The following is a 20413-nucleotide window of genomic DNA, read 5'->3' as shown; positions in this document are numbered from 1 at the left end:
TTTTTGATTATTGTACTTCATTAATACAGAACTACATTGACATTTTAGTCATTTAGCAGACGCTCTTATCCAGAGCGACTTAAAGTTAGTGAGTACATACATTTTCATACTGGCCCCCAATGGGAAACGAACCCACAACCCTGGCATTGCAATCGCCATGCTCTACCAACTAAGCTACAGGGGACCTACATGGGAATTAGTGAAACCAAGAGAATTGTGTATGTAAATTATAAAAAGACAGCCAAAATAGTTTAATACATTTTATTGTAGTTCTTTACACAGTAATAAAGACATTGGATATGTGACAAAGGTACTACTAAATTATTTGGCAGATGCTTCATTTACATTTGATTCGTGATCAGAAAATCTGTCATGTCATTACAGCTATTAGAATACGGTTGTATGAAAGGTTAGATGACAAGATACAAAAAGTACACATTAAAACACCACTCATTTACAGTGCAATAGAGTAAATGAATGGACATATTTGACAAATACTTAATTGAAAAACTACATTAGCAAAACTATTTTCTACAAGTTGTCTCAGTTATCACAACCAGGCATCAGTATCTGAATATATTGAGCTGAAATAATCTGTTGAACAATTTAACTGACAATTATTACTTAATTGTCAGAGTTATAATTGATAATAATTGGAAATGGAAAAATACATTAGCAAAACTTCTCAACCAATATGTGAAAGCTCTTGCCTCAGTTATCAACGTCTCGATATTACCATGACCCCTAAAATAAAATGTGCTGGCACAGCTGAACTCTTGACTATTATTACAACACACAGGTTGTAAAGTATTGGTGACATAGGTCAATCCACTTGATTTCAAAATAAAAGTCCCACAGGTTTTAAAATAATGCTTATTGCAAAGTGATTCAGATACAAAGAATCCTAAAACTGCCAGTCATTCACTTTTACAACCATGGTTGTGTTCAGTTGGCCAAACCGTAGCAAAATGTTTTTGCAGCAGGAAACAAATCTGTGTTCATATTGGAAAAGTTCAGATGGTACCCTTCCTGTTTCAAAACGTTTTCCACCTACTGAATACAATTCATATTTTGCTCCCCATGGATGCGTGTGTCATCTGTGTCCGTTGCCAGGAGACAGCAGGTTGCGTCGGGCCAGGCCGGGCTTCCAGAACTCCCTGAGGGTGGGTACATAGGTGTCGTGCTTGGTCCTGTAGTAACGCTTCATAAACAGCTAGGGGAGACAGAGCACATTAGAAAGACAAGGTAGTGGTAGTAGTTGCAGTAGTAGTCCACTTTTTATCCCACAATGGGAAATTGGTTTGTGGCCATTTTAAAAATATATGCCAAACATGATATTGGATCATAACAATAACAGCAGTAGGGTCATGATCAGTAGAGGCAACATTTTGAAACAATAAAATAGTACTTTAACTTTTTTGTTGTCCTCAGTTGAAAATGTTTTGTTACGATGTAACCTACTGAACATGAGAGAACTAAACGTGCATCTCGATATTCTAAAGCAGCTTCAACAGGATCACTTCTTACCCTGCCTTTGAAATTCTTTGTCGCTTCATCCTCTGAATCTCCAATGATGTCATCAGTGTCACTGGTTACTGGCGAGGTCAGCATTTCTAGATGGAGACAAGATGGAAAAACACAAGGCTTAAAATAACAATCTAAGAGTGTTACTAGGTTACCAGTGCACTGACAAAACTAATTAATAAAACAGTACAACTATGAGTTCATGCTCACAGAAATGTTTCATATTTTGGGGGTGGGGAGATATTACCTGTGCTTCTTCTCGTTTGAGGCAGAGGGACAATGGAGGGAGAGCTAACTGAAGGAAAGACACAGTTCCTGAAAAATGGGAGGTGTAACAATGATGAGTAAAAGTCCTACATTTCAGTTATTGGACATCCTTTTACACAATCAATCATTATGGCTCTAGTTTTTGTATTAGTACTAATGGTATTTTACTAGTTTAGTTGCCAAATCTGTTTGTGCTTTAATCAATTCCACAATTGTATGTCGTCATACCATGTATGAGATGACAATGAACAACAGGAGTTGGCAAAAAAAAAAAAACACAGCCAGATCTGACAACCAGGCTAGTATAAGAAGTTATTATTGGTTGTTTAACTAAATCAGCACCTGTCTTTCTCTTACTCTTTGTCAGCTGATGCTGGAAGCTCCACATCTAGGGTCAATGAGCTGTCATTCAACTTCCGTTGCCGGGTCGAAGGAATCCGACGCGCCGTTATCCTCGGCCTGTTGTTCTGTCCCCATGGAGACCTCCCTGCCCCTGCTGTTGGTGTCCCGTTGCTGCGGGAAGGAGTAGGAGGTTGCGACCTCACAGGTGCGGTGATGTCTGTGGAAGTCAGTCGGGGGATGAGCACTCTGGGTTGGTTGCGCAGACAGGATGTGATGTAAGAGCAGAGGCGCTGGTCTTCCGGAAACTTGAGGCCTGCGATCCCCAACTGGACCAAACAGTCCCTTAGAAGGTCTCCCTCAGTCTCTTCATCTATACCACTCGTCGTATCCTTCTCTTCACTCTCTCCATCTGTAACTAACTCTTCCCCACGCCCTCTCCTGAGCATTCTTTTACTCTCTCTATCTCTCGCACTCCTCCTCCTCTTCCTCCCTCTTCTCATGACTTTCACCTCCTCGTCAGATTCCTCTTCCCTACTTTCCACCTCAGTATATTTTGACCTCGCCGTTGACTCAGCTTCCTCCTCCACTTCTCTTGAATCTGATTGGATAGTAACTTCTTCCTTGCAAGTTCTTGCCCTCTTATTGGCAGAAGCCATGACTGGCAGGTCTTCATTGCAAATCCCACCAATCACAGGCGTGATGGGCAATGACCTGTTTTGTGTCTGTCTGTGATTGGTCAATGGGGTTAAAGTCCGAGGGCTTGGGGTGGCAACAAAGGCAGGCTTATATCCTGATTGTTCGCTTTGCTGAGATCTTCCAGAGGGAGGGAGAGACAGGGATGAGAGGATGGAGTCACCCATACACGGAGGAAGAGAAGCTGAAAGGAGATAACAGACTGATGAAGTTAGCTGATACGTTAAAACACCTAACCAGGTGTCGTGAGATATGGCTGGCGACTCCAATGTAGTCGGCCTGGAACACACCCTGCGTAGACCCACCCGCAGAATCCAGGTGTCCCAGGCAGATCTGGTGCTGGAGCAGGGTCCTCAGGAGCTGGGGTTGGGAGGCAGCCTGCGCACACTCCTCCAAGACAGGAGGGGCAGTAGTGAGCCAGGACACTGTCTGAGCCAGGTTAGGCACTGGGAGAAGTTGGTTCATTCTGAGCAGGAACTCCCACAGCAGTTTCTCCAGTTCCTGGTCAAACTGAGGGCCATACTCTGAAGGAAACTCCACCTGAAGGGAAGAAGAGAGAAGAGAGAGGGAGAAAGGGACAAACAGAGAGAGTGAGTGTGTGAGAGAAAGGGGGAGAGAAAGAGGGAGACAAACAGAGAGAGAAGGGTGGGGGGGGGGCAGATAGAGTTTGTGGACAGTTCCTCATTCGTTGGTCTCTCAATAAAAGCTGTTAATTGAAACATTGCATCTGGGAGGACACAGTCTCACCTTGTAGAACAGTGCTCTCTCTGCGGGGTCTCTCAGGAGAGCTTCCACCAGGCCATGTAAGTTGGTGACTGCTGTCTCAATCTTCACATCCTTCTTCTGCAACATAGGTATGCAAAGACATAACTTACAGCAAACATACTGTATTTCTCACAAAATCATTCTTGGGAAAAACATGAAGTGTTAAAAAGGTGATAAAGGCCCATTCAAATACCACACTCGTGGTACAGAGAATTGCTGATTTATAGAGGTCAGTATTTGACTGTCACTCACCAGTGCAGAGGAAGGGGTGGGGGCACGGATCCTGTCCAACTGGGGAAGGATAACCGCTGGATCTGGTGGGTCCGGGCCATGGCACAGTTCTAAGATCAGCTAGAAATGACCAGAGACGGTAAAATTAGGGACTGAACAGAGGTAGACAACAGCTCATACAGTGGAAGCACATACTGTACATACAAGGTCGTATTCATTAGGATACACCATAGCAACAGAAAACGAAATTGAGCCTTTCTTATTGGACAAGTTGATGTAGTCCCACCATGTTTCAGTTTGTTTTCTTCCGTTAGGTGCCAAATGAATACAACCCCTTTTCACTACAACATAACTGTCCCACAAGTCTCACCCACCCGTGCTCTCAGCCCCAGAGCCAGCTTGGCCTGGTGTCTAGATGTGAGCAAGCCAGGTATTGTCTCACAGGTTGAGGTCACAAACTCCTCCAGCGTCCCATAATGCATCACATCGCGTTCCTTTATCACCTTCCACATGGCAGCTGAGACCAGCCGGAGAGGAGGGGCCAGGAGGCGTAAGGAAGATAAGGGGAGGGAGACATCTGAGGGGGAAAGAGAGGGAAGAGTGACTGGTTGTTCTTTAAGTAATTCCTCGATTACTGAGCAGAACTTCCTATTTTAGTTAAAATGTGTTTGATATGATATCAATGGCACATTGTTATGATTGTTTATTGGAATAAAAATTATACTCAAAAACAACATATTACTGACAACTTCCTACCACAGTAACGACACACATCAATACAAACAATATTGGGCAAAATGATACAAATTCAAGTAGTTGTTGTTAGTAACCATTTACTACAAGCCCTTAGCCTAGTTAATGGTTGATGACAACATCATTTATTGACTGGGTTGTAAAACTGTCTGGCAACTGTCAATGTCACTGATTTTTCTAACACTGACTAGCGTTCTTGCTTTAAGAGACTAATTGCTACTGATAAAAGAGATGGTTTAACAAGCTAGTTTGGCAACTATCGGGTTTGGATTGTTCTGAACTGCTTACAGTAGCCCGCCACAGTTACTGTGTCTTTACTGTCAATGGTTGGTAGCTACTAGTTCACTAGTGTCGATGCAAAGAAAAAACGGTTGGAAACCAAATATATTCAAAGGTAATTACCCATTTCAGTTGACTTCTTAGTTGCCATATCGTCCCGTCCGAATTTAGGTAGCTAGATTTCTATACTTAGCTAGCTAGGATAGTTAACGTTGTATGCTAACAACGTATTTATTCTGATATTGTTAACGACGGGGTTACAACAACAGTGATTAACAATCTATACAAACTGAAAATATGCAACTCTTAAAGTTCTGTATCTATTACACTGACTTTGAAAGTTTGTTTTTATTCCTGAAATGTACAATCGTCAATGTGTTCTCCCGCCTTCTCCACAAAGACTTTCTTGCAGGATGTGACGTTTAGTGATGGGAAGATGGACACCGTCGGAGTATTGCCGCGTTCAAAACAACTGGGAACTGGGAAATCTCCGACTTCCTAATTCAGTGCGTTCAAAAACAACAGGGAACTCGGAAAAAGTTCCGTATGGGAAAATCGATTTAAACGGTCATCCAACTCGGGAACTCGGGTCTCGTTCTAGAGCTCCTACTTTCCGACCTGACGATCACTGACGTCATGATTTGACCTCATTTTTTCCGAGTTTCCAGTTGTTTTGAACGCGACATAAGGAACACCGTTTGGGTCTTTTGCCATGTTCAAAACAACTGGGATCATGACGTCAGAGAACTTAATGTCGGAAAAGAGCCCTAGAAAGAGGCCGAGTTCCCGAGTTGGACGACTGACCGTTCAAATCCCTTTTTCCCTGTCGGAGCTCGTTTTTTCCCCCCGAGTTCCCACTTGTTTTGAACGCACAGTTGTCGAAAGCCAGAGATTTCCGAGTTCCAAGTTGTTTTGAACGCGGCAAACGTAACATTATCACGCAATCAATGACGTCAGCAGCTTCGTTTGATCAAGTTGTTTTTCAAACCGTGTGCTACAAAATGCGAGATCGCACTGATTTCGCCATGGTTCCGGTGTTTTCTTCGATTCCAAGTTACTTTCAAACACCGACCTCTTACTTACGATGTAGTTAGGATTTTTTTCATGGAACGTAATCTGAACGGTACCTAGAAACACTGCGCCACTAAGATTTGATTAATATTATGGAGAGAAAAAACCCCGCTTATATTAACGTCAAACGCTGCTTTTCATTGCTGACCAGCAGGTGTCACTAATGTGCATTGTGTTATTAACCGTTTCTCGGCACAATTTAGTGGAAACACCAAAGGCTTCAGAAAACCACGGTTTCACATCACTAGTGACGTGTGCATGTATGATCTTCATTATTATTACCGTAACTTCACTGAAAGGTTATAAAAGTGTTGAAAGGTACACGTTTTTCAAATGTGGATTGAATGCCATGCCACAGTAAATGATACATGGTCAATGTTATTATCTCTCTCACGCACACAGAGAGAGAACTTTGCCCTATGCGTCTATCTGATTCATCGTCATAGGTCACTCAACATAAAGTCCGTCCGAGTGAAATAGCTGAGTCAGACACGCAGAATTCGAGAGGCCACAGCACTGACACAACAACAGGAGGAAGAACAAGAAGAAAGCGAAGGAAAAAAATAAGTGGGATATGGAGACAACATCATCACTAATAAAGTAAGTACAGTAACTTCCTCCTTTCCCACATTTTGGGTTGCAACATCTCATTCTCAGAGTATTTACGATATAAAATATCTAATTGGATTTTCAATTCGATCGATTGTTATATTTGAGATTCTGATTTTGTTATATTTGAGATTCTGATTTTGTAAGCACGCTACTTTATAATACTGTATCACTCACTGTTGGCTACAGGTTTAGGTGTGGGTTGTTGAAGGGAAGGGCGCATCAACTATACTGAACACAAAACATGCAACAATTTAAAATATTTTACTGAGTTACAGTTAATAAGGAAATCAGTCAATTGAAATAAATAAATGAGGCCCAAATCTATGGATTTCACATGACTGGGAATACATATGTATCTGTTGGTCAAAGATACTTTACAAAAAAATGGGCCTCACAATGCGACTCAGGATCTCTTCACGGTATTTCTGTTCATTCAAATTGACATTGATAAAATGCAATTGTGTTCGTTGACCATAGCTTATACCTGCCCATACCATAACCCCACCGCCACCACGTTGACATAAGCAAACCGCTCACCCACACGACGCCATACACGTAGTCTGTGGTTGTGAGGCTGGTTGGAAGTACTGCCAAATTCTTTAAAACGACGTTGGAGGCAGCTTATGGTAGAGAAATGAACATTCAATTATTTGGCAACAGCTCTGGTGGACATTTCTGCAGTCAGCATGCCAATTGCTCGCTCCCCCAAAACTGGAGACATCTGTAGCATTGTGTGACAAAACTGCACATTTTAGAGTAGCCTTTGATTGTCCCCAGCACAAGGTACACCTGTGTAATGATCATGCTGTTTAATCAGCTTCTTGATATGCCACACCTGTCAGGTGGATGGATTATCTTGGCAACAGAGAAATGCTCACTAACAGGAATGTAAACACATTTGTGCACAACTTTTGAGAGAAATAAGTTTGTTGTGTGTATGGAACATTTATGGGATATTTTATTTCAGCTCATGAAACATGGGACCAACACTTTTACATGTTGCGTTTATATTTTTGTTCAGTGTAGATTCAGCCGCGGGCCAATATGTTCTTGAGTGGATGGTCGGGGGGCCGGAACATAATAATACAAATAACTAAACTAGACTGCAAATTGACCGCAAGAAGCCTAAACAGATATATTTGACTAAAACATAATCATTTCAAACCTTGATTACATTTGGGTACATTGTCCTGTGTAGGGTGCCGTCTTTTGGATGGGACATTAAAACGGGTGTCCCATGGCGCTTATTGTAGGTGTTCACCCTTGTGTCATGGCTAAATTCCCAACCTGGCCACACTCCATCATGGCCACCGAATCACCCCCCCCCCCATTCCTAATTGGCATATATCAGTCCTCACCTCTCCATCTGATAGCTGATGTGTGGTGAGAGTTCTGGCACAAAAATGGTTGCCATGCATCATTGAGGTGAGTGCTACACATTGATGGTGGATGAGGTGAGTTTCCCCCTACTATATAAAGCATTTTAAATACCTCTGTAATTAATTATGAATTATTATTATTTGTATACGATCACATACAGACTTCTCTCTATTATGCGTGGGAATACTTGGGAACAGATTCCAAAACTAAAATAACTTGAAGCTGATTTCCTGGTGCTTTTACAGTTCTGAGCAATCTCATTCCAAAATCATGGCCAATAATATGGAGTTGGTCCCCCCTTTGCTGTTTTAACAGCCTCTACTCTTCTAGGAAGGCTTTCCACTAGATGTTGGAACATTGCTGCAGGGACTTGCTTCCATTCAGCCACAAGCTTTAGTGAGGTTGGGCGATTAGGCCTGGCTCGCAGTCGGCAATCCAATTCATCCCAAAGGTGTTCAATGGGGCTGAGGTCAAGGGTGTGCAGGCCAGTCAAGTTCTTCCACAACGATCTCGACAAACCATTTCTGTATGGACCTCACTTTGTGCACGAGGTCATTGTCATGCTGAAACAGGAAAGGGCCTTCCACAAACTGTTGCCACAAAGTTGGAAGCACAGAATCGTCTAGAATGTCATTGTACGCTGTAGCGTTAAGATTTCCCTTAACTGGAACTAAGAGGCCTGAACCATGAAAAACAGCCCCAGACCATTATTCCTCCTCCACCAAACTTTACAGTTGGCCCTATGCATTGGGGCAGGTAGCGTTCTCCTGGCATCCGCCAAACCCAGATTTGTCCGTTGGACTGCCAGACAGCGAAGCGTGATTCATTACTGGAAGAGAACGCGTTTCCACTGCTCCAGAGTCCAATGGCAGCAAGCTTTACACCACTCCAGCCGACGCTTAGGCTTGTGTGCGGCTGCTCGGCCATGGAAACCCATTTCATGAAGCTCCCGACTAACAGTTCTTGTGCTGACGTTGCTTCCAGAGGCAGTTTGGAACTCGGTAGAGAGTGTTGCAGCCGAAGACAGACAATTTTTACGCGCAATGCGCTTCAGCACTTGGCGGTCCCATTCTATAAGCTTGTGTGGCCTACCACTTTGCGGCTGAGCCGTTGATGCTCCTAGACGTTTCCACTTCACAATAACAGCACTTACAGTTGACCGGGGCAGCCCTAGCAGGGCATACATTTGACAAACTGACTTGTTGGGAAGGTGGCATCCTATGACGGTGCCATGTTGAAAGTCACTGAGCTCTTCAGTAAGGCCATTCAACTGCCAATGTTTGTCTATAGAGATTACATGGCTGTGTGCTCGATTTCATTCACCTGTCAGCAACGGGTGTGGCTGAAATAGCCAAATCCACTAATTTGAAGGGGTGTCCACATACTTTTGTATATACTGTGTAGTGTATGTCTCTACCTGATGAAGTCTCAATCTCTTCCTGGATACAGCTCAGCCCACACCGCCCTTACACGTTGTACCTCAGCAGTTCATATTACACAACATCTTAGAAAAACATATCATCTTATCTAGATAACAAGTAAGCACAGATATACAGTTGTATCAGTGTGTCTGTTATGCACTATTATAGTGAGTCATAAAGCAAGGTATGTATACATCCAGTCAGCCAGCAAACATCATTCATCTTTCTATCTTTCTTACTATCTCTGTGAATTATTTGTAGACCAAATCAATCTTCCATAGTGCAGTGCAAATGTATACATTTGTATCTATGGACTAGGCAGTAGGTAGAAGTTGTCCCTAACCACTGATACAGGGTCAGGTTGTACATCCCCTTCATGGTTCAGGTTAGGATTGGTGTGTGTGTGTGTGTGTGTGTGTGTGTGTGTGTGTGGTAATCTGAGCCAAGAACAGGGCAACTTCAAGCCTACCCCCAGATCTGTTTGCGTGACAACGACCGTAGGCGTTGATAAAACCGCATAAACAGATCTGGGACCAGGCTAGGCAAATTCTACATCAAGCTGGCTGTATCTGGCTTTGTGAACATCTTCTTACTCCTCTTTCTCCACAGGTCTGTGACCAGGCGGGTGTGGTCGTCGGCCCCTGCCCATCAGAGACCGTTCAGGGTGTGTTCCCATGACAGGGGCACCAGGAAGGGCATCACAGCAGGAACCCTGGAGGAGCTGAGAGAAAGGGTGAGAGAGGTGGACATGATGAAAATACACAAAGAGAAAAAATATATAAAAAAGGGGGTTCTTTTTATTATAAGGCCATGTGTTTTCCTGACAATGTGACCTGACCAGGAAAAGCTCTGGGCCGTAGTTATATAAGGACAGGTCTGGGATCTGGAGCACTTGCCAGAGGAGAATGTATTTGTGCCTTCAAAATACATACACTGTGTCTGTATGTCCTCTGAATATGTTTACCTTTGCTGCTACCCCAGGTGTGCCAGGCCTTGATGCTGTGCTTGTCCAGTCTGGCTGTGGTGCTTGTGTGTGAGGAGGATGGGACAGTGGTGGACTCTGAAGACTTCCTGATGTCTCTGCCAGACAACACTGTCCTCATGGCCCTAGAACCTGGACAGACATGGAAAACCCCTCCGGTAGGTTCAACACTATGTCCTGATCTAGGTATCTCAATATTAATGTATTTTGTTAGTACAGTATGTGCATGTGTGCACAGCCTTGTCAGATGATAAGAGATTAGTAGGGTTCTGAGTTTTTTTCTCCCACATGACCCAATCAGGAAAATCTTAAAGGCCCAGAGTTTTTCCTGGTTAATAATAGATAATATATGCCATTTAGCAGACGCTTTTATCCAAACTGATTTAGTCATGCGTGCATACATTTTACGTATGGGTGGCCCCAGCGGGAAACAAACAGTAGCGGTGCATGGGTAAAATCACTGGGGAAGCCAAGACAGAAAAAAAGCCATATTACAACATACGTGTTGTGATAATTGCGTTGTTTGCTCTATAACCTAATAGTTCATATGCCTTGTGATCGTGATATATAGGCCTAAGGCCGAGACAATAAGAAGACACAGTGACAGAATAAATTCAACCACACCTTTGTTTCATCACAAAACTGGAGAGCAACCTCTGTCCGGTGAAGTCCACAAAGCATATTGCATGTAACAAACAGCTAGAAGACCTACAACATGGTCAAGCAAGTTAATGTTTCTGACATTTTCGGACTACTAAATAACTATTGATTTAGAACCACGGAGAGTTACTGCAAGTCGCAAAGAAAACAGGAGCTGCCTCCACTATTCCAGCACCATTTCAACTTCAACATTTCAACATCATCAAATCATGCTTAGTCTAATACAGTGACAACTAAAAGATACCAAAAACAATTTAGTCCAATCAACGTAAGCTAAATATGATGTGGCTGTCCATGGTTCTGATTTCTCTCTCTCTGTGTGTGTGTGTGTGTGTGTGTGTGTGTGTGTGTGTGTGTGTGTGTGTGTGTGTGTGTGTGTGTGTGTGTGTGTGTGTGTGTGTGTGTGTGTGTGTGTGTGTGTGTGTGTGTGTGTGTGTGTGTGTGTGTGTGTGTGTGTGTGTGTGTGTGTGTGTGTGTGTGTGTGTGTGTGTGTGTGTGTGTGTGTGTGTGTGTGTGTGTGTGTGTGTGTTCGTTCAAGTAGAAAAAACATGTTGACTCACCCTACTTGTTGAGAAACGCCAATGCCATCCTCCTCTCTTTCATGTTGACAAAACGGTCTATGACTCTGTCATACAGTACACACTTTTCAATTTTTTTCTAGGCTACCTGGCTAAAATGCTTGCTGGCTAACCTAACTTCCTTTCATGGGCAACGTTAACTAGTTAACATTAGCCTTCTACATCTAGCTACATATTGAACTTCCATCCTCTCAGGCCAGGGGCACAATGTATGAATTTATGGTTGGATCAGAATCGCCGTTATAATCATTGGCCAGTACGGAGAATTAAGTAAAGTCCAAATCCCAATCGCTATCCATGGCTAATTTAGGAAAGGGACAATTTTAGCTAGCTAGCTAGCCACTGGAGGACAACAACACAATGAGATGCAACAATTCAAGTTGTTTTTGTCAGTGACGTATTTCTCTCGATGTGATTGGAGTGAAGCCAAATCCAAACTGGCTTCCCTTGACACTTTTTTTTTTTTTTGGTGTGCCAGGACCATTCACAGTTGAGTTCACTCAGTTTAGCTCAACGCTGATTGGCTATTATTTTATACTTTTTTATTAAGGGAGGCCAAATGCTCGCTGCCATCCCTTGCATTCAGTGCTATGGGCGGCAACAATGTCATACTCTTCTTGACCTGACAGCATCAGATCGATGGCCTATACATACAGCGACAGGGGGGGGGTGCTGTGAGCTCTAAACCAGGGGTGTCAAACGTCCGGCCCGCAAACGGGTTTAATCCGGCCCGCGAGATGATTTTGACTACAATTTTTTTTTTTTAAGTATAAAAATGCACTGCAATTTTTCAATAAAATAAACTGCTGTTCCAATTGCGTCCACTGGATGGCGCAATAGCAATTGTGTTAAGCAAGCAAACTGTTTATACCGGGGCAGAGCAAGTAGGTCAAGCACGTGCAGCCAATGAGCTACTTTGTTTTGCCCGCGATATTTATTACGGCTTCTACTTTTAACAGCTTTGGCACCCTCATTGCCCCAATATGTCTCTGTCAAAAAAGAGAAAAGTGGACGCAGAGTGTTCCAAGAAAAATGGTCATCCTATTTATTCACGGAATTGAATGGGAAAGCTGTATGTTTGGTGTGTTCAGAGCATGTTGCAGTGCTGAAAGAATATAACCTTCGTCGCCACTATGTGAGTCTTCATGCCGACAAATATGACAACTTTCAAGGACAGCGGAGATGAGAGAAGGTGAATGAACTGTTGGCGGGTCTGAAGAAACAGCAGTCTGTGTTTACTTACAGCCGAGACATCAGTGACGCTGCAGTGAAAGCTAGTTACCTCATTGCTAATGAAATCGCAGTGGCTTCAAAACCATTTAGTGAGGGTGAATTTGTAAAAACATGCATGATGAAGGCAGCGAAGATTGTGTGCCCTGAAAAGCGGCAGGCTTTTGCAAATATCAGCCTGACAAGAAACACAGTTGCAGACAGGATTTCCGATCTTTCAGTGGATTTGGACAGCCAGTTGAAGCAAAAAGTAAAGTCATTTATTGCATTTTCGGTTGCAATTGATGAAAGCACGGACATTACAGATGTTGCACAACTGGCCATTTTCATCCGCGGAGTTGATGACACATTGACCGTCACCGAGGAGTTCGTGGAGTTGGTGCCGATGACAGATACAACGACAGCAGCTGATATTTTCACTGCACTCGTCGGCGCGCTGGACAGGGTCGGAGTGGACTGGTCCCGCGCTGTCAGCCTGGCTACAGATGGTGCGCCCTCAATGATCGGGAAAAAAGCAGGCGTTGTGACAAAGTTCAGAGAGAAAGTGCAATCTGCAAATGGAGGACGTGATTTTTTGACTTTTCACTGTATTTTGCACCAGGAGGCTTTGTGTTGCAAGTCATTAAAGATGGATAACGTCATGAAGGTGGTCATCCAAACTGTTAATTTCATCCGATCCAGAAGCCTGAATCACCGTCAGTTTGACAGCCTTCTCAGAGAGAAAGACCACATCTATGGCCTGCCATACCACACTGAGGTAAGATGGTTAAGCCGAGGTGCTGTGCTGAGGCGTTTCTTTGATTTAGGAGAAGAAATTGAACAGTTCATGGAAGAAAAGGGCAAACCAGTGTTAGAATTTCATTCCGCAGAATGGATGCAGGACCTTGCATTTATGGTGGATGTTACAGAGCACCTGAATAACTTGAACAAACAGCTGCAAGGGCGCAACAAAGTTGTCACGCAGTATTATGACAGCATACGTTCTTTCAAGTTGAAGCTGTCATTGTGGGAGACGCAACTTGCCGGTGGTGATGCAGCTCACTTCCCCTGTCTGAAAAATGTGTGCGCGACCCAACATGTGGCAGACATGAAGCGGTTCAAAGATAAAATAACGGGACTGTTACGGGAGTTTGAGCAACGCTTTCAGATTTATGTTTATATGTTTTTATGTTGATGTGCTATTGTTTTTAATTGATTTTATTTGTATATTTAACCTATTCTTGACTCTGTGGTTCTTGCACTTGTTTGGGGAACAGGATTTCATTATTTTTATCTACATTTCTGCCTGAGAAATGACACCCTGATATAGTTCTGTGATCTGTGAAACAGTTCTGTTAATCACTGAGGCTTTGTGTTCTTTTTCTTTAGAATTTTCAAATAAACTTGACGTGTTTTATGATTAATAGTGATGTTGTGCTTGTACTATTTTGGACACACTGTCCTCAGGCTCCAGCTTTATGTTGTATGTTGATCGTATTAAAACAAAGAAAACAATCTGAAGTTGTTGTTTTTAAGTTATATATATATATATATATATATATATATATATATATATATACACCATGATTTTTCCGGTCCGGCCCACTTGGGAATAGATTTTCCTCCATGTGGCCCCTGAGCTAAAATGAGTTTGACACCCCTGCTCTAAACCAACCATGTCACTCTCTCCTGGAGTAGGGTGCTGATCCTGGGTCAGCTTTGCATTTCCCCCACTAACTTGATCCTAGATTTGTACCTAGGGGAAACTTCACCCTGGAGCGTCTCTCCTCTCACACCATATCCTACACTAAACCTACAGGGTGCAACGCTGTCTAAAGGCCAGGACCCCAACCAGCCGCGGACAGGAAGGGACATAGCCTGCGTGACCTTTGACCTGTACAGGCAGAACCCCAAGGACGTGTTTGGCTCCCTGAACGTGAAGGGCACCTTCTCAGGCCGGTACTCCGTCAGCGCTGACTTCAAATGTCTGGGGCCCAAGAAAGTCCTCAGGTGAGTAGAGTGGAACCGGATGGGAGGAGGTCTTGTCCCTGGTGGTATGTGTCTGTAACAATGGTAATTTATCATTCTCTCTCTCTCGCTCTCTCAGAGAGGCCCTCCGCGTGGCCTCCACCCTCCTCCAGGCGGCAGGTCACATGTTGATCACCTCAGCCAATCTGATCAAGCGGATCATTGAGGGAGCAGAGTTCTGGCAGCCCAAGAGGGCGGAGGTTGCAGAGTACTGGAACTGAGACAGTTGAGGCTAGTATTGAGTCTATGTACAGGTCCAATCCTAACACGAGAGCTGAAGTTAGGACATGGCCCTATAAACTCTTGCTCTAGGGTCAATGAAGAAGAGATCCAATGTTTATTAAAGCTGAACACAACCACACTTGTAGTAATGGCAATCGCTACAGCGCAACATTCCAATTTTTTTTATATCTATTGAATTTTAAATACTGTACTATGTGTATGATTTGCGTTATGCAAGGTTGTGATGAAGCTACAGTGAGGGGAAAAAAGTATTTGATCCCCTGCTTATTTTGTACGTTTGCCCACTGACAAAGACATGATCAGTCTATAATTTTAATGATGGGTTTATTTGAACAGTGAGAGACAGAATAACAACAAAAAAATCCAGAAAAACGCATGTCAAAAATGTTATAAATTGATTTGCATTTTAATGAGGGAAATAAGTATTTGACCCCTCTGCAAAACATGACTTAGTACTTGGTGGCAAAACCCTTGTTGGCAATCACAGAGGTCAGATGTTTCTTGTAGTTGGCCACCAGGTTTGCACACATCTTAGGAGGGATTTTGTTCCACTCCTCTTTGCAGATCTTCTCCAAGTCATTAAGGTTTCGAGGCTGACGTTTGGCAACTCTAACCTTCAGCTCCCTCCACAGATTTTCTATGGCATTATGGTCTGGAGACTGGCTAGGCCACTCCAGGACCTTAATGTGCTTCTTCTTGAGCCACTCCTTTGTTGCCTTGGCTGTGTGTTTTGGGTCATTGTCATGCTGGAATACCCATCCACGACCCATTTTCAATGCCCTGGCTGAGGGAAGGAGGTTCTCACCCAAGATTTGACGGTACATGGCCCCATCCATCGTCCCTTTGATGCGGTGAAGTTGTCCTGTTCCCTTAGCATAATGTTTCCACCTCCATGTTTGACAGTGGGGATGGTGTTCTTGGGGTAATAGGCAGCTTTCCTCCTCCTCAAAACACGGCGAGTTGAGTTGTTGCCAAAGACCTCGATTTTGGTCTCATCTGACCACAATACTTTCACCCATTTCTCCTCTGAATCATTCAGATGTTCATTGGCAATCTTCAGACGGCCCTATATATGTGCTTTCTTGAGCAGGGGGACCTTGCGGCCGCTGCAGGATTTCAGTCCTTCACGGCGTAGTGTGTTACCAATTGTTTTCTTGGTGACTATGGTCCCAGCTGCCTTGGGCTGATTCCTCACTGTTCTCATGATCATTGTAACTCCATGAGGTGAGATCTAGCATGGAGCCCCAGGCTGAGGGAGATGGACAGTTATTTTGTGTTTCTTCCATTTGCGAATAATCGCACCAACTGTTGTCACCTTCTCACCAAGCTGCTTGGCGATGGTCTTGTAGCCCATTCCAGCCTTGTGTAGGTCTACAATCTTGTCCCTGACATCCTTGGAGAGCTCTTTGGTCTTGGCCATGGTGGAGAGTTTGGAATCTGATTGATTGATTGCTTCTGTGGACAGGTCTCTTTTATACAGGTAACAAGCTGAGATTAGGAGCACTCCCTTTAAGAGTGTGCTCCTAATCTCAGCTCGTTACCTGTATAAAAGACACCTGGGAGCCAGAAATCTTTCTGATTGAGAGGGGGTCAAATACTTATTTCCCTCATTTAAAATGCAAATCAATTTATAACATTTTTGACATGCGTTTTTCTGGCTTTTGTTATTCTGTCTCACTATTCAAATAAACCTACCATTAAAATTATAGACTGATCATTTCTTTGTCAGTGGGCAAACGGACAAAATCAGCAGGGGATCAAATACTTTTTTCCCTCACTGTATGTGCAGAAAGACAATTACTAAAATTGGTGTGATGTAAAAAGGATGTATCTATTTCTATCAATTCTGCGAATGTACCACGAAAGAGCACAAAAGCAAGGAATGGAATAAAAAAAGTTATAATTTTTTACTTTCTTTGTAGTTTCTAATCACCGTCTCATCTTGTGTTTTAATAAATGCTTTCAGTTGTTACATTCAGACTGTCACCTGTCAACAAGTGTAAGGTTCACAACTCAAAATATAAAAGAAAGAAACCCAATTGCAGAACAAGGAGAAACAGTTTTGTTTATTCACAAAGAACCAGATACAACTCAACATACTAACTCTGAGATTTTGATACTGTAGGCTATAGCTGAGTTAGTGAAATCAAAATAAATGATCTATTTTCTTACTACCGATAAGACCACACAAGATCAGCCAAAAGACAACGAAACAGACTGTATAAGCACAATATGAGGTCAGATAGTGAATAAATATATTAAACTGTTAGCATCTGTTTTCTCTAAACATGGGCTATATCCCAATAATCTCTCTGTTCTCCCAAAGTGTGCACTTGTTCACTTCCATTAATGGACCCCTAGGCCATGCCTACATCAATCCAATGATAGTAACTTTGTGGGGAGAAATGAACGCGCGACTGCACACTTCAGGAGGAAGGAGAGATTATTGGGACGCACCCAAGGTCATAGGTTGTCGCAGGTCTGGTAGTTTCCCCAATTCTTTACACTCTGAACATATCAAACAAGGAACATCAATGCAATGTCATAGAAACCTCCCAGCACAAACCTGTGATGGAGCTTGAAACATGAATTGACATCTGAATAACTGAACAGGAAGTGCCAGTTTTAATAGTGCTAGAACTAAAGTAGACAGTAGAACTTCATCATAAACATAATCAACTGCTTGTAACATACAACAGAATGCTGGCTCATTCGTGACAACTCCTAATAGTCCCCTTTCAGCACCCTCAGCATTACAGCAGGGGTGTGGCTCAATACTCATAGCTTCCTTTTCCATCATCACTGCAAACAGGTGAAAGTTTAAGATAGGTTTCAAGTTTCAACAAATTACATTTCACCTGTTAGGCCATGCTGGATCAGTGCTCCTGGAGGAGAGGACACAAGGAGAAGAAGCCTCTTCATACTATTGAGTACCCCAAGTCTGTCCCAGCAGTCACTTCAGCTTCACCCCATTCATAGGTCTCAAAGCCCCAGCTCCATCCTCCCTACCAGCCTCCATCCTCAGTCACCCTAATCTGCGCCAGGACCTCTCGGTGCTCCTCCTTACTCATCCAGCATGCCATGCCCTGCTTGACGCGGTAGCGGGAGTCTCCGAACCACTGGGTGAGGGCCTTCCGCGAGAGGCCTGTCTGCTGCTGCAGTCGCGTGTAGCCCCCCTTGGTGGGCCACTGGCAGGTGAGGAAGAAGTGTCTCAGGAGCTCCAGTTGGGCCATGGTCTTGTTCTTTGGCCGCGGGCCCATTTTGATAGCTTGTTCTTCCCCGTCGTCAGTTATGAATTTGGTGATCCCCACCACTTTCCGTTCCTCCTTTGGAGAATTCTTGCCGTTCTTTTTGCATCTCTGAACTCCAGCTCTGGATGTTGTCTCTTTGTCTTCTGCTCCTGTCTTCTTCTTCTTCTTCTTCTTCTGTACTTCCGCTGGTTCTTTCTCCTTCTCCTTCCCCTCCAAGTTTGACCTAATCAGGTGGGTGGTGTTAGCGGGGTTGCTATGGCCATGGTTACCATTGCGGCTCCTGCTTAGGAAGTCGACATCATCTACTTGACAGACCCTTTTCTTCTTTGGTGGTGGTCTGACCCTGCTGTCAGTTGGCGGTGGTGGTTGGGTCAGATGCTGAATAAGCTGGGTCTGTGACGACAGGAGGTTATTGGGCTGTGACTGGCCTTTCTCTTCAGACTCTGGGTCGGCCTTGACGCGGTGGTTGAGCAAGAAGCGTAGGTTGCAGAACCACTTGCGGGTGTACTTCATGTGGAGCCTGGTAAGGGCCTGCAAACGCTGGAGCACCTCCTTCGAAGGATTTGTGTTATAGCGGAAGCTCCGCCGCAGCTCTGAGTGGAAGTCCTGACAGTGCCTCTGGGGTTTGACGTTGTTTTCATGGGCTTTGTCAGGGGCTTCTAGGGTTTGCCCTGTGGTTGTGGGGGGCGCCACTAAGCGTGGAGGGCTTTGGGGCCCTGGAGGAGAAGAGTGTTGCAGATTGGAGTTACTGGGTGCAACAACAGGGTGGCGTTTACGGCGTTTCCGAGGAACGGGTGAGGAGGACTCGAAGGACAGGCTGCTAAGCTGAGTGGAGGTGGAGACGGGTGAATGTTGGCTCCTGTTACTCCCATCATCCTCCTTACTGAGGGGAGGAACCTCTGACGACACCTCCTCTTTCTCTTTGTTGTCCTTCTCCTTCGTCTGGTTTGGTCCGCACATCTTGGTCCGTGCCATACAGATCCCCTCTGCATCCCAGCTGATCCCATAGCGGAGCCGCTGGACCATGAACCACACTCTGACCTAAGATAAGGACAAGATAAGATTGGTTGTTTTCACAGAAATGTGCTTTGCGTTGTTAAAGGTGGTCCTCTGTAGCTCAATTGGTAGAGCATGGCGCTTGTAACGCCAGGGTAGTGGGTTCGATCCCCGGGACCACCCATACGTAAAAATGCATGCACACATGACTGTAAGTCGCTTTGGATAAAAGCGTCTGCTAAATGGCATTTAAATAAAAAAATGTAAGCTGGTCAATTAAACTAATTACAAGGCATCAAATACAACATATGGAATATATAGAGGACTGGTTACCCTGATAGATGGCTGTTGACCCACAATTGCTAGAGGAAGGGTCTGCAAATGTAAAGAAGCTAAGCAAGGACCATGCGTTGGTAGTTTGCCCATGCTATGTCGAAGTCAACTAGAAGTGGACAGCCATGTATCAGGGCAAGAGGACTGGGAACTGTACAGGAGACTATACCTGGTCCAGATGCAGAGAGCAGCTCTGGGCGAGCGCCATCTTCTCCCCTAGGGTCGGGTAGGGGAACACGTTGAAGGCCTCTGTGAGATAAGCCACGCTGTCCAGTTCCTGGGTCTGGTCTGAGTGCGTCCACAGGAGCTTCAGGTGCTCGGAGACCAGAGGCAGACACACCATGTGGTTCTGGTTGAGGCCGAAGGGAGCCGGAGCTAGATTGTAGGGGGACGCCGTCCCTGCCCTCCCCTGACTTTTGGGGGACATTATCCCTGTGCCCTCCTTGCTGCCGTCAGCGGGGCCTAAGGGAGGGAAGAGAGTTGGGTCAGGGGTGGAGGCCGGGTACCGTGGTTGTGGTATTGGGGTAGCTGATGTCAGGGCTGGAGCTAACTCAGTCTTCTCTGTGAGCTTAGCAGCAGCAGCTGGATGGGAATGCTTGTCCAGCTCTGCTGTCCGCTTTGTTCTGGTCATCACAGCACTCCTATGGTGATGGATATAGAATTTAAAAACTCCTACGTTTTTAAAGATATTCTTTACATGATGTAAACAACAAAGTTTGCTAGCTAGTTTGCTACTGTAGTTAGAACTGCTTTGGACAAATTATCTAGCTACAATTCCATTGTTGTTGTCATTGT

General features: G+C 44.2%; 2 protein-coding genes across 2 annotated transcripts; one reads left to right on the top strand and one right to left on the bottom strand.

Moving 5' to 3' along the window:
- Nucleotides 1-247: 247 nt before the first annotated feature.
- Nucleotides 248-5250, bottom strand: tinf2 (TERF1 (TRF1)-interacting nuclear factor 2). The gene is made up of 9 exons (XM_084166027.1): nucleotides 4978-5250; nucleotides 4197-4399; nucleotides 3844-3942; nucleotides 3574-3669; nucleotides 3132-3366; nucleotides 2149-3010; nucleotides 1772-1839; nucleotides 1528-1613; nucleotides 248-1213 (listed from the first exon to the last, which is right to left on the bottom strand). Exons 1-9 carry the CDS (start codon nucleotides 5003-5005, stop codon nucleotides 1094-1096), a joined length of 1797 nt encoding a protein of 598 aa, XP_084022153.1. The 5' UTR covers nucleotides 5006-5250; the 3' UTR covers nucleotides 248-1093.
- A 1138-nt stretch (nucleotides 5251-6388) lies between these two features.
- Nucleotides 6389-15446, top strand: LOC311132741 (lipid transferase CIDEB-like). Its single transcript, XM_084166039.1, has 5 exons — nucleotides 6389-6525; nucleotides 9948-10071; nucleotides 10320-10478; nucleotides 14587-14777; nucleotides 14875-15446. The coding sequence occupies exons 1-5, from the start codon at nucleotides 6500-6502 to the stop codon at nucleotides 15014-15016; spliced, it is 642 nt and encodes a 213-aa protein (XP_084022165.1). The 5' UTR covers nucleotides 6389-6499; the 3' UTR covers nucleotides 15017-15446.
- Nucleotides 15447-20413: the final 4967 nt, after the last annotated feature.

The sequence above is a fragment of the Coregonus lavaretus genome (assembly GCF_964263955.1).
Source record: "Coregonus lavaretus genome assembly, chromosome: 7".
NCBI classification, from domain to species: domain Eukaryota; kingdom Metazoa; phylum Chordata; class Actinopteri; order Salmoniformes; family Salmonidae; genus Coregonus; species Coregonus lavaretus.
Note: the sequence above shows the minus strand (reverse complement) of the source record. Positions and strands in the feature narration are given on the sequence as shown.